This window comes from Mustela lutreola, chromosome 14 (genome assembly GCF_030435805.1).
Source record: "Mustela lutreola isolate mMusLut2 chromosome 14, mMusLut2.pri, whole genome shotgun sequence".
NCBI classification, from domain to species: Eukaryota; Metazoa; Chordata; class Mammalia; order Carnivora; family Mustelidae; genus Mustela; species Mustela lutreola.
In genome coordinates this window covers 33,715,531-33,731,536 of record NC_081303.1, presented here as the reverse complement: position 1 = coordinate 33,731,536, position 16,006 = coordinate 33,715,531, and the positions used below count along the sequence as shown (strand labels likewise).

The following is a 16,006-nucleotide window of genomic DNA, read 5'->3' as shown; positions in this document are numbered from 1 at the left end:
GATGCTGGAGAACCATTTATGTCTCTTGGTTACTATGTCTAACAAATCTCTTTCCAGTGGTAACATAATCATCCGATTCCAAGCTTAATTATTCATATAATTTTCCAAGGAGGCCTGGGGGACTTTTTAATACAAGTCTCCATCTTTCCTCCCCCTAAATAGGGCTTCATGGATCTAACAATAAATGTTCTGTTCATATATATTTTTTTAAAGATCCCAATATGATTCTGATAATCACTCAGTTTTGAAAATCACTGGTATGAATAAATTTTCCTCTAGATGCATTCTGTACTTTAATGAAAGCAGAAAGGCTTTTTAACATGTGCTTTAGCTTCCCTGGTTGTGGGCAATCTGCTGCTTTATATGCAGTGTTTACTGAGTCAGAGAGGAATGCCTATCTCTTAGATAAAAACATATAAATTGGAAAAATAGTTAAGTCTTCTTGAGAGAAAATTGAATTGTAAAATACAAGCAATGTTAAAAGGAAAGGAAGAACAGGCTATAAATCTAACAAAAATATTAAGCTAATAATAAATACCAACTTCCCTATAGCTGCATTACCATCAAAATTTTGTTTTTGAAAATAAGCAAAAGCCTGGGGGTTATCCCAAGGGGCACACTGGTAATTATAAAATGATTATATAGGTACCCATGAATGTTGATGTCAGAAAAACTAGTTTCTTAAGCTATGTAATCTTGATATTACCACTGAGTTTCAAGTGAGTCTATTAGATGTTGTAGGTATTTTCTACCTCTACTCCAACATTCTAGTTTTAAAACTAATATTTAATTAATTATGGAACAAACAAGATAAAGGAGAAGCCTAAAAGACTATACCGTTTATTATAAAAACTGTATACTAATTACACATTAGGTGCAAACAATTTGCTTTGTGCTAAAGGGTATTTTAAAAATGAATGACACTAATAGCAAATACTGATATAGCTCTTACTATATGCCAAAAACTATTCTAAACTCTTTATGTACCTTAACTTATTTTAACTTTATAATAACCCTAAGAGGTAAATTACTGTTGTCATCAGCATGTTATAGATAGGGAGGGGGCACCTGGCTGGCTCAGCTGATAGAGCATGGGTGGTAAATTCAAGGCTTATGCTGGAAATGGAGTCTACTTAATAAAAAAAAATTAAAAATATAGATGAGGAAACTGAGCCACTGTACAGCTGAGGAAATTGTACAAGGTTACAGAATTACTATGTGGATGATCTGACTCAACTTGGATGATCTGGTTTCACAGTCGTGCTCTTCCTTAATATAGTAGAATGCCTTTTTTTCAAGGAGTTTGCAGGTTAGCAGGAGATAAGAGACATGAACACAAATGTAAAAGGCAGTATATTAATTCATTCAGCAAATATATTTAATGAATAGGAATCATGAGAGATTTAGATAAAGAAAATATCTTAAGAACATAAAGTTTTAGTTAAAACACTTAAAAAAGTGTTCCGTTATATAAAGTTAGAAATTTATTAAATTAATTCAGTAGAAATAGGAATATAAAAATGTATTTTATTATATGACTGAAAAAGATGCTCTCACTCAATATGGTTATAACTTTGTACAGTACGGGTGATAATACAGTTGACAGAATCCCAAGCCAAGTTTTGCTGGACTTGGTTTCAAGGGACGGAAATTAAGAAAATCCTTGTCCTGACAACCTTTATTCTAGAATCACAGAAACTTTCAATATGATTCCTGGTGTTTCAGGCCACAAGAAAAAATAGCCATTAATAACTAATGCTTTTTTTTGAGAATATATATTTCTTTTAAATCATTTTTGAAGAGCTAAGGAAGTGTTAAGTGTCCTTTGTAAGTACTGCCTTTTCCCATTAGATATCCATTTGAAATTGGTGATCCAAGATTAGATAAGTATGTATGACGTGCTACCGAACTGCTAAAACAATGATGGGGGTAACCTACAGTCTCAATGGAAGTTACAAGGGACTCATGATCTGCTTCCAACAAAAATATGGTGTCTTTTTAAATAGATATGATCACTTAAGAACAGAAATAGGCATTTGTATTCTTGAGCCAATTTATATTTTATTCCATCAGTTTTAAGTCATGCCAACAGAAGGATCCACAGATAGAGAACATACATATTCTCCTCTACCTGACTCCAGTCTCTGAATAAAGCAGTGATTAAATTAAAAAAATATATATAACAGAAATAAAAAATAAATAACCAGCAGTGTCCCAAATTTACCTTCACTTCAGAGCATTACTTTCAAGGAGGATGTAGGGTGTGGGAGACAGTGGAATAGATTTGAATTACAAACACCAAATTGACTGTGTTTTACAAAACAATATCTCAATTGCATGGTATTTCCCTTTCAAGCAAAAATTTCTTTAAAAAAACATTCTCAGTATAAGCATACAATTTATTTTAAAAATTGTCAAAAGCTATCATTTTAGAAAATTGCTTAGAGAAATAATAAAAAATGATTACATATTTACTAACAAAATATTTTCAATTTGGCAGAGGTACTGGTATTACAGCCCATGTTTGATGTGCAGGGTGAAATTGAACCCCCTGGATGTTCTTGTTTCTTGGTGTAAGAGCAAATGTAAATAAACTTCTCTGGAAGGCAAACTAATTTTAATCAAAAGTCTTAAAAGTATTCATTTTTTTAAAATGGATAAACCTTAAAGGTTCTCTCCTAAGAATTAATTAGAGATTTAAAGATTACAAAATATTCAAGAAGTAGTAGTCAAAGTATTCAAGTTATATAATAGTAAAAAGGAAACTTTAACATCCTTAACAAAACACTGATATGCCAGTATGGTAAATTCTTAGAATAGAATAATACGTAGCCACTGAAAATACTCTTTTCAAGAGTTAATGATAAAGGCAAAAGGTAGGAGTGCCTGGATGGCTCAGTAGTTAAGCATCTGCCTTCAGCTCAGGTTATGATCCTGGGATTCTGGCATGGAGCCCCACATCAGGCTCCTTGCTCAGTGGGGAGCCTGCTTCTCCCTCTCCCACTCCCCCTGCTTGTATTCATTCCCTCTCTCGCAGAATCTCTGTCAAATAAATAAAATCTCTTAAAAAATAAAAAAGCAAATGATAATATGTAAAATACTCAATTTTATGAAAAAAAAAAAAAAAAAAAAAAAAAACCAGAACCCGTGAATGGAAAATAACATGAAGATTAATTACATTAAAATGTTACTATTGGTTATTTCTGGAAAAAGTGATAATAGACATTTTTTCTACTTTTTTATAAATTCTCTAAAATATACATGTATTCATTTCTAATTGTTTCGTTGAGTAACGAACTACAATAACAGTCATTTAGTAAAAAAGCCTAAGAGATAATGTTCCAAGATTATGATATTATACTCCACCAAAGTGTTTGCCAAGGACATTCACACTTATCGCCACACCCTCTTAAAATTGTAAAAATTTTCCTCTGAATCAACTATAAATTAGCTAAGGATAATTATTTAGTTAATGAGTTATCCTGACCATATCATTACTGCTTTTAGATATACTTAAGGATCTGAGTATTTAGGGACATCATAGGAAGGAAGAGGGGGGAGAAAACAAAATTTGTTAGTCCATATTAATACCTATGGAAAATTGTGAATAAACAGTATATTTTAGAAAGAGAGGATGAAACTAGAAATGACATATACTGTTGATTACATATAGGCTTTATTAATCCAGATAATGGCTGTTTCCAAGAAGTATCAGCAAATTTTACTACATCCGGACACAAGAGGCCAAATAAATTATGTGGTATTTTTTTAAAAAGTAGAGCCAGAAAATGAATTAAAATTGCAGCCTACTAAGCCCACCATCCTCTATATTCAAAAGTATTGAGTGACTGCTATGTATGGAAATACAACAAACCACACTTACTTCAAAGACTGTATAATCATGCAAATGGAATGTATTTGAATGTTCAATATGGATTCAATATATTCAGATATACAACTTTAGAATTTATAGTTGCTTCTTCAAATAAGTAGATATTAAAGTTCCTTTATTACAGCAATTGAAACATATGATAGATTACTCATTTATATTTTAAAAATAACTAGTGATGAAATTAAATTTGAAATCCTAAAGAAAGGTAAAAAGATCTGTTATTCCTAGTAGTTATTTCTCAAATATCCATATCTTTTAAAAATCATGAAAATTAAGACTAAAATAGGCAATATAAATAATAAGATTTAGTCTTGGGAAGAAAAACCCTAATAATTTGGCAGTAATAGAGTATCTTTGTATTAATAACTCTAAACTACTAAGGTTTCTACAGTTAAAATGTCTTCAAGTGAATTAAAATAATAAACTAAAACCAAAATATAAAATAAATAATTCTGTATTCTTCATTTATGTAACACTACCATTTCTATTCTAGAGAGGGCCTAAGTTGCAATTAAAATTCTTCTAGAAAGCAAAAAGAGTATTTACTACTAGAGTCCAAATGAAACATCTTAAAATTCTTTGAAAATTAAATATGGTGAAGAGATTTTGGCATTTTAGTGGTAGAAATCATAGAGCCATTACTAGTACAAGACAAAGCTAAGGAACAAAGGACAGAAGGATCTGTCAGCAAACTAAAAGTGACTTTTAGACACAGGAAAAAGACAGGAAAGAAGAAAAATGGACAAAGCACAAAGTATGGCCTCTCAGACTAAAAGAAACAACATTAGGGGTGCCTGGGTTTCTCAGCCAGTTAAATGTCTGCCTTTGACTCAGGTTGTGGTCCGGGGTCCTGGGCTCAGGCATCTGAAAAGGAGCCCCTCAAGCTCCTCATTGTGAATTCTTGCTCAGCAGGGAGTCTGTTTCTTCCTCTCCCTCTACCCCACCCACCCCCTTGTGCTCTTTATCTCTCTCTAATTAGTGAAATCTTTAAAAAAATTAAAAATACTGTCTTCAAGTAAGAGTAATTAAAAGTAAAAATTGTAATCCTAAAGTAAAATAAACCACACAGCAAACATGAAGGTAGGAGAGCATGCTGTTAACTTCCACAGTACTGTGAAATAAAAGAGAAGATTAAAGAAATACTACAATTAAGTTGATCAACACCTTAAAAAAGGCAATGTATATAACATTCTTTCCAGTTTATATGAAGGTTGGTAGAAATAGAAAGAATGGGAATTATATATGATCTTGGCTGACAGTTCAAAACAGGGCTTGAAATTACTGGTTCATTTTCACCTAGAAGTGGCCAAAAAGAAACACACACATACACACACACCCCTAGGTTACAGGAAAAAACAAAGCTAAACAGAAATTTAATCTGCTGGAAACTAATCTAAATTTTATAAGACTGAGATACTCTCCTAAAAGAATGTATCTAGTTGTCTTAGTGCCTTTCCCTCTACCACTCATTTTTAACTGCCCATTCCCTCCTTATGACTAAATCACTGCCATAAATAACATAAAAGCACATGCATTTTTTTATACTATCATTAATGGAAGAATTTTAGGTCATTTTAGTTCATTACAGTTAAATGATACACCAGTATATTTGTCCAAAACCTAAAAAGACTTCCAAAGTTAAGCTATTTTGTAAGTGACCTTATATTTATCTCTTTCAGAAAAAATCAGTAAATATAAGATCTGAACCATCCTATCAACTCTCTAACATCTAACTGACCAACAACTACAGAAGAATGAACTAAAAAAATTTTATGGTAAAGGTGGAGATAGATGTCCTTCCCTTTGTTGAATAATATTTTTATTTACAAAGTTAGAATTCCATTCTTCTCTTTGATTGATTACATTTAAAATTTTTCTAAATTTATGGGGCACCTAGGTGGTTTAGTTGATTAAGCCAATTCTTGGTTTCCAGGTCATGATCTCAGGATGTTGAGACCGCGCCTTAAGCAAAGCTTGGGCTCAGCAGAGAGTCTACTTGAGATTCTCTGCCTCTGCCCTTACCCCCATCCTCCCTTTTTTTCTCTCAATAAATAAAATCTTTTAAAAATAAATAAAATAAAAATTTTCAAAAATAAGTAAGATTGATCTCTTTCTTATGATCAAAACTAGGTAGAAAAGAAATAAAGGACAGAATGACAATAAAATGTTTGGCCTTTTTAGAGATGGCTATCGATTTCATATTTTAACAAAGTAATCTAGGTGAGATTAAACATGGTATTGTTTTACTACTCCCCAAAACAGCTCTCTGTACTTCACTATCTCCAACTTCTCCCTTCCCGTTCTTTCTTAAAACCACTCCAATCAAGTTTTTCTCATACCACTCCTTTCACTTTTTTTACTCATCTTACTTGTATTAGTAACATTTGACAAAGCCAATCAATCTCGCCTCCTTGAAAAACTTTCTCACTCGGCTTCCCAGGTACCAGTTTTCTACTATAGAGAGAACTACTCTTTCTCACTCTTTGTTGATGACTTCTTGTTGCTTTAATCACAGAACACTAAGGAACTCTCCAAAGTATGGTATTCACACACTTCTAGTATCTAATTACACTCCCTTGCAGAGATACCATCCAATTTCTTGGCTTAAACATCACAAGCTCACAGCTATCAATGTCTATCTCTGGTCCCACAATCTGCTGTGAACTCCAAACTTGGTATATCCACTTAGAAGACAAGTACGTCTCAAACTTGAACCAGTGTAAACGTCAGTCACCTCCTGTTCTCCTTTAAGGCACTTCTTCTGGTAGTCTTCTCAGTTACTGGCAACTCCACTCCTAAAGTTGCAGGGGTGGAGGGTGAATCTCAGTGTCATCCTAGACTTTTCTCTTTCACTATCCACATGCAATTTATTGGTTCCTTGACACCTTAATGTCTATTCTCCAAAAGCCAAACTGATTTTTAAAAAACTGAAGTCACATTTAATCACTCCTTTGTTCAAAATCCTAAAATGGCTCCAACTCACACCGGGTAAAAGCTACAGTCCAGACTTTACTAAACAATGTTCTGTTGAAATGGTTCCTCTTCCCCCACTCTGAGATTGACTACTCTCCACCTAGTTCACTGTAGTGCAATCACACTGGACTCCTTTCTTAAGGCCACTATTACTGATCACTACTATTTTTCTTTTTTTAAGATTTTATTTATTTATTTGACAGAGAGATCACAAGTAGGCAGAGAGGCAGGCGGAGAGAGAGAGGAGGAAGCAGGCTCGCTGCTGAGCAGAGAGCCCGATGCGGGACTCGATTCCAGGACCCTGAGATCACGACCCGAGCCAAGGCAGCAGCTCAACCCACTGAGCCACCCAGGCGCCCACTGATCACTACTATTGATCACTACTGCTGATCACTATTACTGATATAATCACTGAACACTAATTACTTTCTTACTTCAAGGTCTCTGAACTGTTTGCTCTACTTGGAATACCCTTCCACCTTTAAACATGGATTACATCTTATGTCCTTGTCTTTGCTCTAATTCAGCTACTCAGGTAGGTGATTCTGTCACCACCACTGAAAACTACAGCTCCTTATACCAGTACTCCCTGTCCCACTTTCCTGCTTTGTTTTCCTCCAAGTCACTCAACACCTTCTAATACAACTATTTATTTTTTTGTTCTGTCTCCTCCAGCACATAAAATTTTAAGTCTTCTAAGAGGCCCAGAATTTTTCTTAAAATTTTGTTCAAGTTTATCCTTCATATCTAGAACCGTGACTACACACAATAAATATTTGTTAAATAAATAAACAAGACTCTCTCACACTTTGTGCCTCATCTAAAATAGGGAAATGAAATTACTTTTCATGCACAAAGTGACTTATGCAAAAATCAAATTTAAAATAAATCTGGACTGACAATGAAGTGAGTTAGAGAAATTTTCATCTTTTTGCTGGGAAATAAAGAAAGTTCCCAGGGGATGCTGATGTGTTGATCTAGGCAGCACACTTTAAGAATTACTTTAGAAAGGTTATCCTGTCAACTAGAATATGATTCCTTTCAGTCTAATTAATTAGTTTTTTTACCTCCTTCCCTGACAAGGAAAATTCCTGAGAACATTTTAATCACATTTACCCTTCTGGCTTATTACTATCAAATACTTAATTCTATGTGCCTATTAAATCCAACAAAGGCAATATGCATTTAGATTTACTATATATTACCACTTCCATTCCTTTTTGCCATTTCCATTCCTTCATCTTTTTCCATTCCTTTCGACATCTGTGACTTTCATCTTTAGGTTCTGCATCTTTTCCTTCTGCCTTAAAAATATCTTTTCAGGGTGCCTGGGTGGCTCAGTAGGTTAAGCCGCTGCCTTCGGCTCAGGTCATGATCTCAGAGTCCTGGGATCGAGTCCCGCATCAGGCTCTCTGCTCAGCGGAGAGCCTGCTTCCCCCTCTCTCTCTCTGCCTGCCTCTCCATCTACTTGTGATTTCTCTCTGTCAAATAAATAAATAAAATCTTTAAAAATAAAAATCTTTTCAGGTTTTCTTTACTATAGGTCTACTAGTGGCAAATTCTTCGTTATTATTTATCTAAAAATGTCTTCATTTTGCTTTTGTCTTGAGACATTTCTATTTTCATATAGACCAGCAGGTATTTCCCTTTACACAGTAAAGATCTGGTTCCACCACCTCTGGTTTCTATTGCTTCATGAAAAAATTGGCTATCAATCTAATTGATGGTCTTCTGGACAGTGACTTTTTCTCTGTCTTCTTTTAATAAATTCCCTTTGTGGGACGCCTGGGTGGCTCAGTCAGTTAAGCGTCTGCCTTTGACTCAGGTCATAATCCTGGGTCCTGGGATCAAGTCCCACATCAGGCTCCTTGCTCAGCATGGAGTTTGCTTCTCCTTCTGCTATCCCTGTTTGTGTTCTCTCTCTCTTTCTGACGAATAAATACACGGGAAAAAAAACTCCCTTTGCATTTTATTTTCTATAGTTTGATTATGGTGTATCAAGGTGTGGCTGTCCTACCACCAGCAGGGGTCAGGACCAGACACAATTAGCTTTAGTCTTCCAGTAGGTTAGTTAGCTTTACAGAGTTATACAGGATAGGAAATTCAGCATGCACAACATCTTCAAACTCATCAGAAGGGCAAGCAACTATACACATGCATATCCTCTTGCATCTCTCCTGAACCCACACAAAGAGTATGCATAGTTGCTAAGGACAGATAGGGTACATGGGGTTCTAGATACAGAGATATGCCTTGGTTTCCTGTCAGTCTTATATTGCTCACTTTGGATAGATGTAAAGCTGATATGCCAACTCACATTTCTCTAAGTCCACGTGCAATAGTATAGATGGAGTTTCATAGTAAATTTAAGAGATAACTAGCTGCTAGCAATAACATTCCATGTTTGTCCCTAACTCAGCACATTTTCATGAAGTACTTCCATGAGAAAGCAGATCCAAGGTCAGAGTTTCAGGCATACTTAAGTCTCTTCATGGTCCAAATATAATATTAAATCTCTACTCACATTCTAAATTTACTCTTTGGGGTACAAGGGCTTAATGAATCTCTGCCTTGATGTCTTTCATCAATTTTGTAAAGTTCTCAAAGATAATTCTTCTAATATTTGCTTCAGTTGTATTATTTTTTTCTCTCCTTTTAAGCTCTTCTATTGAATATATTAAACTTTCTTACTTCATCCTTCATTTCTTTTCTGTATTTTTTTCATCCTATTTTTCTCTCCATGCTTCCTTCTGTATATTTTCTTCTAACATACTGAAAGTTCATTGACTCTCTTTTCCTCCATACAATCCATCCACTGAGTTCTTAATTTGGGGAATTATAATTTTTTACTTCCCAGTTGAAATTTTCTATCTTATCTTTTATCTTGTCAGCACAGTTATTTTTAAGCTACATTTGATAATTCTGATATCCAGGGATGCTGTGATTTCGTTCCTGTTGGCCACTGTTTAGGCTAAATTTTTTCACAACATTTTGCCTTTTCCTATGTCTATCTGTTATTTACTGTGACTTAGTTACTGTATTTGCAATTTAAAACAAAATAAATTCCCAGATGATCTTTTTTAGATCTTCTTTCAAAGACGATTTAAGTTCAACTAGCCATACAGGATCATTTCAATTTAATTAAAGGACTGATATGATCTGGAGTTGCAATCATTTTAAGAGTTTATCTTCTACTGGTTTACCCTAGACTACAGCCCTTTTTGGAGCCCTAAACCAAAGTTAAGTTCACCCACGTAGTGATGAGCACTAAATTCTAATATATGTCCCCCTGTGAAGCTGCCATAAGTGTTCTCAGCCATCCTACCAAGAGTGCCAAAGGCTCCCAGAGGAAAAGCATACCCCAGAGCCAGGTTTCCATTCCTATGCCATTAATTCTTTTCTATCTTATTTACATTCCAAAGTCTTTGAACAGGTTTATGTTGCTGTTTTTAAAATAAATATACTTGGTCCAACTTTTCTAGTTCTATTTACAGGGAAGGTTAGTATAAATCACCTAGTCTACCACTGCCAAAACTAGAAGTTGATTAATAGAATTTTAAATAAGATAGATACGAAATATAGCTAATTAAAGTTAAATAGCATCAGCAACTCAGAATTCTCAAAGCACCTATCAAGGAAGAATTTTTTGGTCCAAAAATAAAAACAACCAAGTAAGCACCTAAAGAGCTATTTTTTTTCAAGAAGATGACATTAGTGAATAACTGTTTATAAAAATCAAGATAATAAAAAGAACTACTGTTTCATATAGCTGAGAAAGCTTATCCTTTAAAATAAGGGAAAAGTTTAAGAAAACTTTTTTTTGCAGTTTAGAAATACAACTTTCTTATTAAGAAATTAAATGTTTTTAAATATTCTTATATAAGTGCATTTATAGACAGCAATTCTGCCCTGAAATAATATTTAATTAGGTGTACATATAGGGCACTCTCCTTTACCTACATCCAATTTTTTTCTTGCTAAGACAATACCAGATTCTGCTAAATGTTTATTGAGTATATACTGCAAATGATCATTAGGGAAAATAAGACACAGTATGTACTCTAGAAATTTCCAGTCCTATAGAAGAGATATAAATAGACAATGTGATAATGCTAAAACAGAGGTATGTACAATATGCTATGGGCACAAGGAGAGACATTTTATCACTGTGATGCTGTTCCATTAGTGATATTTCAATTACTACCTTAAATGCTTATTTACTTTGATGATGCAATACTAAGCAAAAAAGAAAATTTGTATCACATATCAATTTTTATTTTAAATTTTAAAAAATCCAGATGTGAATACATAGACAGAAAGTGTTCTATGAGACATCAAGAAGAAAAAACTGACATGAACACTTACCCCATCTGGCAGGGCCCTCCAGCACACAGCACTAACAAATTCATTTGTATCATCTTCTTTTCGGTCTTTATCCAGAACACTTTTGACCGTATCAAACTTAAAAGTTAGCAAAGTCTTAGAAAGTCCTTTATAGTACAAATAAAGAGAGTTGTTCTCACTTCCTGAAAAAAAATGTTTAAATAAATAATTTTTTAGAATGGGAGAATTCAGAATTAGGATGTCACATTCATAAGGTAATTATTAATTAATGTTTAAGCTCAAAGACAAAACTTTTATGGTTGAATCTGAAAGACCAGAGCACAGGATTTCTTGGGAATCATGTGAGAAAAAGAATCATAGAAAAAAAGCTGTACTTTACTAATCTAAAGAAATAATAACTGGTAAATGATTTAACAACATTGATAACTGTAAGGTTAAAATTACTGCCAAAATTGCATTTATAGCAGAGGTTTAAAGAAGACAGAAATTTGCTATTACAGTGTGAATCTTACATGACACTTAGAAAGATTTCTGCGGGGGGTATTATAGTACTTACAAAGGCAGATTTTTAATAACCTACAAAATTCATGTCCCATTCCCCAATAAAGACACCACTCTAATCATAACTGGCCTATAAAGAAAACTATATTTTTGAGTAGCCTATCAAGTAAAATAATGATAAGAGATTTGCTTTGGCAGGGTTTACATTATATCTACAACTTTACTAAATAAAGGTCAAGTCATTTGAAAAAAACTGATGAAAGTTCATATATTAGACAGTAGGTGTATTAAGCATTTGAACATTACCTAATTGATTTTTCTACTTCTGATGTAAAGTTGTATAAATTACCAACAACAAAAGCCCTAGAATACCAGATCAGGATAATCTAAACAAACTGCTTAACGAAGGGAATGCTCTGTATGGGAAAATGAGTATCAAGCTTAGGAAGACAAATAATGTCTCTGAAATTAGGACATCAGCAGAAATTAATGTTTTCTTTTACAAAGTATCGATAGAAATTATGATACAAAGGAGAACAATTATAAAACATATTTAACAATCTTGTGCTATTTCACGTAGTAAGGGTTTGTGCTCACTAAAGGAGGGAAGAACTAATGCTTATTTCAGCAAAATCCCAGAAGAATTCAGTATGCTACTTTCTGGATGTACAGATCACTTCCTAACTAGGTATATAGTATATGTTCGTTGAATGCAATTTCAGGGACAAATTCCTGTTAAAAAGTTCAGGAAAAGATGGTTTTACTTACCACAAGCTATATAATCACCATTGGAAGCAAGGCCTACAAAGTTTTTTTCATTGATGTGACCCTTGAAGGAACGTAGACAGTATGGTTTCCCTACATTCCACAGCTTTAGCTGGCTATCTGTTGAGCTGAGGTAAACACAAAAAATGAGAATGCAATTAAGATTTCATGGTCTGAAATGCATCCCTACTAATTAGAGGCAATCCAGTTTGGTGCCTTAGGATGCAGAATATGGAGCCAGATTTTCTGAGTTATAATGTTCAATATACCATTAATTTGCTTTTGGCCTTGGGAAAATTATATAGCCTCTTCGGCCTCCATTTTGTTCATTAGTTATTTGTGAAATAGAGTGATTCCTACATTACTGAATTAGATAAATTCTATAGGACATGAAAACTAATTCATTTAAAATGTTTCTAATAGTCCCTGGGCATCTAGGAAGTGCTTACTAGTAAACATTACTCATCAATACTATCACATCACCACCACCAAATAACAAGAGTCCCATTGGGAGTTGTGTTTAATTTCAGGGATACACTCTATCTCACTTGACTTGATTAACTTTTCAACTACTGAATTGCATTGGTATACTAAATTTAACCTATTGTGACAGCTTAGTTGTATCTACAGAGGTGGAACATAATGAATGACTGGAATAGTCTATATAAAGTAATTTATTTACTGAAATAATAGGCAAATGCAATTATTTGTCAAAAATTAATTGAATGTAAAGACTGTTGGTAATCTCATCATACTGAGCCAGTTTTAGAACTTGAATAAAAGACCATGTTTTAGTTTTTCTTTTTGTTACAAAATTCCAATCATACCATACACATTAGGTTGTATATTTCTTATCCCCCCCTCCTTTTTTTAAGATTTTATTTATTTTTTTGACAGAGACAGACACAGTGAGAGAGGGAACACAGCAGGGGGAGTGGGAGAGGGAGAAGCAGGCCTCCCGCTGAGCAAGGAGCCTGATGTGGACCTCGATCCCAGGATTCTGGGATCATGACCTGAGCAGAAGGCAGCCACTTAATCACTGAGCCACCCAGATGCCCAAATTGCTTAGCCTTTATTCAATAATTTGGTTTATAATTTTTCTGTAAAATAAACATATTTTGATATCTTTTTTATGACTACACAATAAATCATCTTTTCTCTTACTATAACATTCACAGAATATGGTACCATGCTGAATCCTTTACATTTATTACTTCATATAAAGAGTCACAACATAATAACTATTATTACCTCCAGTTTAGAGATGAGGCAACTGAACATGAGAAAGTTAAGGACAGTCTACGGCCATACCACCCCGAACGCACCCGATCTCGTCTGATCTCGGAAGCTTAGCAGGGTCGGGCCTGGTTTGTACTTGGATGGGAGAAAGTTAAGGACATTTTCAAGGTACCACAGCTAGTCAACAGCAGAGCCAAGACTGAAACTGTCTGAAACAATTACAAAGGCCAAACTCCAAGCTCTTTACATACTTCTCTATGGCTTCTCATCATTTTTTCAATAGACATTTATGTTGTTTTAATTTTTTTCCCAACAATGTTGCATTTAATATTTCTTTAGGTGTGTAATATTTTTATTGGCCAGGAATTCACGTTGTGGCAATATATGTATATTTTAATATTACTTTTTAACATTTCCAAATAAAGTTGTGGATAAATTTATTCTAAAAACTTCTAAACCTCAAACATATTCAAGAAAAGAAAATCACGATTTATAAAACTTAAGAAGGGCAAGAGATCGGTAAAAATACAAAAAACATATCCACATTAATAAGGTCAATTAAAATTTCCTAACTTTATAATATTAAGTATACATATACTTCAACTACTGGAAATCAAACTGATTTAACATTTATAAATCTGAAGTTAAAGAAAAATATTTTTGCCATATAATTTACCATCCACATTTGAATCTGAATAAAATTTTAATTGTATACTGCCCATTATTATTCCTAAAGACAGGAACATTTTGATCTGTTAACACTAATTTAAGTTTGTGAACTAATTACCTAAGTTCCCTTGTTTCCCTTGGAAAACTCAGTTCTCACTTTTTTCCCCTTGTTTGTAATTCAGTTCAAATTACCTTGCTAAATCAATTCAAATTACCAACTTATTATCTAGAGCAACCAGAATAGAGGTAGATGTGGTGGGAGATACCAAGTATTAATGCCAAGGCACTGGCATTGGCACTGGCATCTCTAATCTTAGGAGATTATTAATGCCAGAGCATTGGCATTAATAATCTCCTAAGATTAGAGATTAGAAACTAAATTGGGGGAAAAAAGGTGAAAAGAAGAAAGCAATGTATCATGAAGCATGAAAAGAAGTAACAGATACAAAAAAGAGAGTAATTAAGAATGGTTATTTATTAGGATAATATAAAATAAAGAGGGGGTGCCTGCGGAGTTTAGTCACTAAAGCATTGGTCTTCAGCTCAGGTCACGATCTCAGGGTCCCAGGATGGATCCCTGTGTCAGGCTCCCTGCCCAGCGAGAGGCCTGCTTCACCCTCTCCCTCTGCTAGTGCTCTCTCTTTCAAATAAGTAAATAAAGTCTTTTAAAAATGAATAAAATAAAAAGAACTATGAAATGGGTTAACAGAAAGAAGAGACTGCCTGTTAGAAACACTCTGTCAACGATACTTTGGCAACTGAGGTTTATTTATCGAGATGACATCTTGTTAACCTTCAAACAAAATAAATGACAACTAAAAGTCTACATTATAATTCTCTAGTGCAGAAGGCTTCTCAAAGGATATCTGTCAAGTATAAGCCATATTTACTTATTTTCCCAAAACACATTTAAAACTTACCATGAAACCACAGGGAAATCAAGTAACATAGAATCAACCAAATATTACCTAAAACCAAAAATACTACTACTATACTGTAATGTAGGTAAATACCCAATAACACACTGATTTTAATAGATAAAATACTTCTCATTCTATTCCAACAACTATGTTGTTTTTCTCTTATGGCGAATCAGTGGCTGAAATCCAGACTGAAGTTCAAATGCTGAAGCATTGAAAACTATCAACATCAGGATTTTATTCATAAAAAGCATAAAAAAGTGAGCAAACAATCCAAAATATACATTTATTTTAGAGAATTATTTTTAAAATCTTCTATTTATGAAAAAGTACATATACCATGGTGTTGCTCTTCACAGATAACCACAGTGACATTATAAAACTGGTACATGATGACAGAGCTCTGTATTAAGCTTAACCTCAGGAGAGTAATACTCACGCAGAAACAATTTCCTCACCACTCACAAACTTTGCATAAGATACTGCTTTTCGGTGTCCTTTGAATACCATGATTGGCTGCTTAGTGTTACGAAGATCATAGTAGTGGACACAGTGATCTAAAACAAAGTAAAACAAAGCAAAAAAAGAAAAATGTAGTAAATGAAGAAACAGAAAGCAAAGCTCATTTTAAATGGTTTTGGTGCCTTTCATCAAAAGCTGAAGGGACAGTATCAAACCTATAACAGCAGAAAACTAAGTGCTA

At 33.8% G+C, this 16,006-nt stretch overlaps 1 protein-coding gene across 1 annotated transcript in view; it reads right to left on the bottom strand.

Annotated features, from left to right (window-relative positions):
* Positions 1-16,006, bottom strand: part of COP1 (COP1 E3 ubiquitin ligase) — a 250,901-nt gene that overhangs the window by 44,906 nt on the left and 189,989 nt on the right. The window contains exons 16-18 of the mRNA XM_059146878.1: positions 15,743-15,860; positions 12,479-12,603; positions 11,231-11,391 (exon numbers count right to left, since the gene is read on the bottom strand). Of these exons, the coding sequence (XP_059002861.1) occupies positions 11,231-11,391; positions 12,479-12,603; positions 15,743-15,860 (404 nt within the window). The remainder of the gene's footprint in view (positions 1-11,230; positions 11,392-12,478; positions 12,604-15,742; positions 15,861-16,006) is intronic.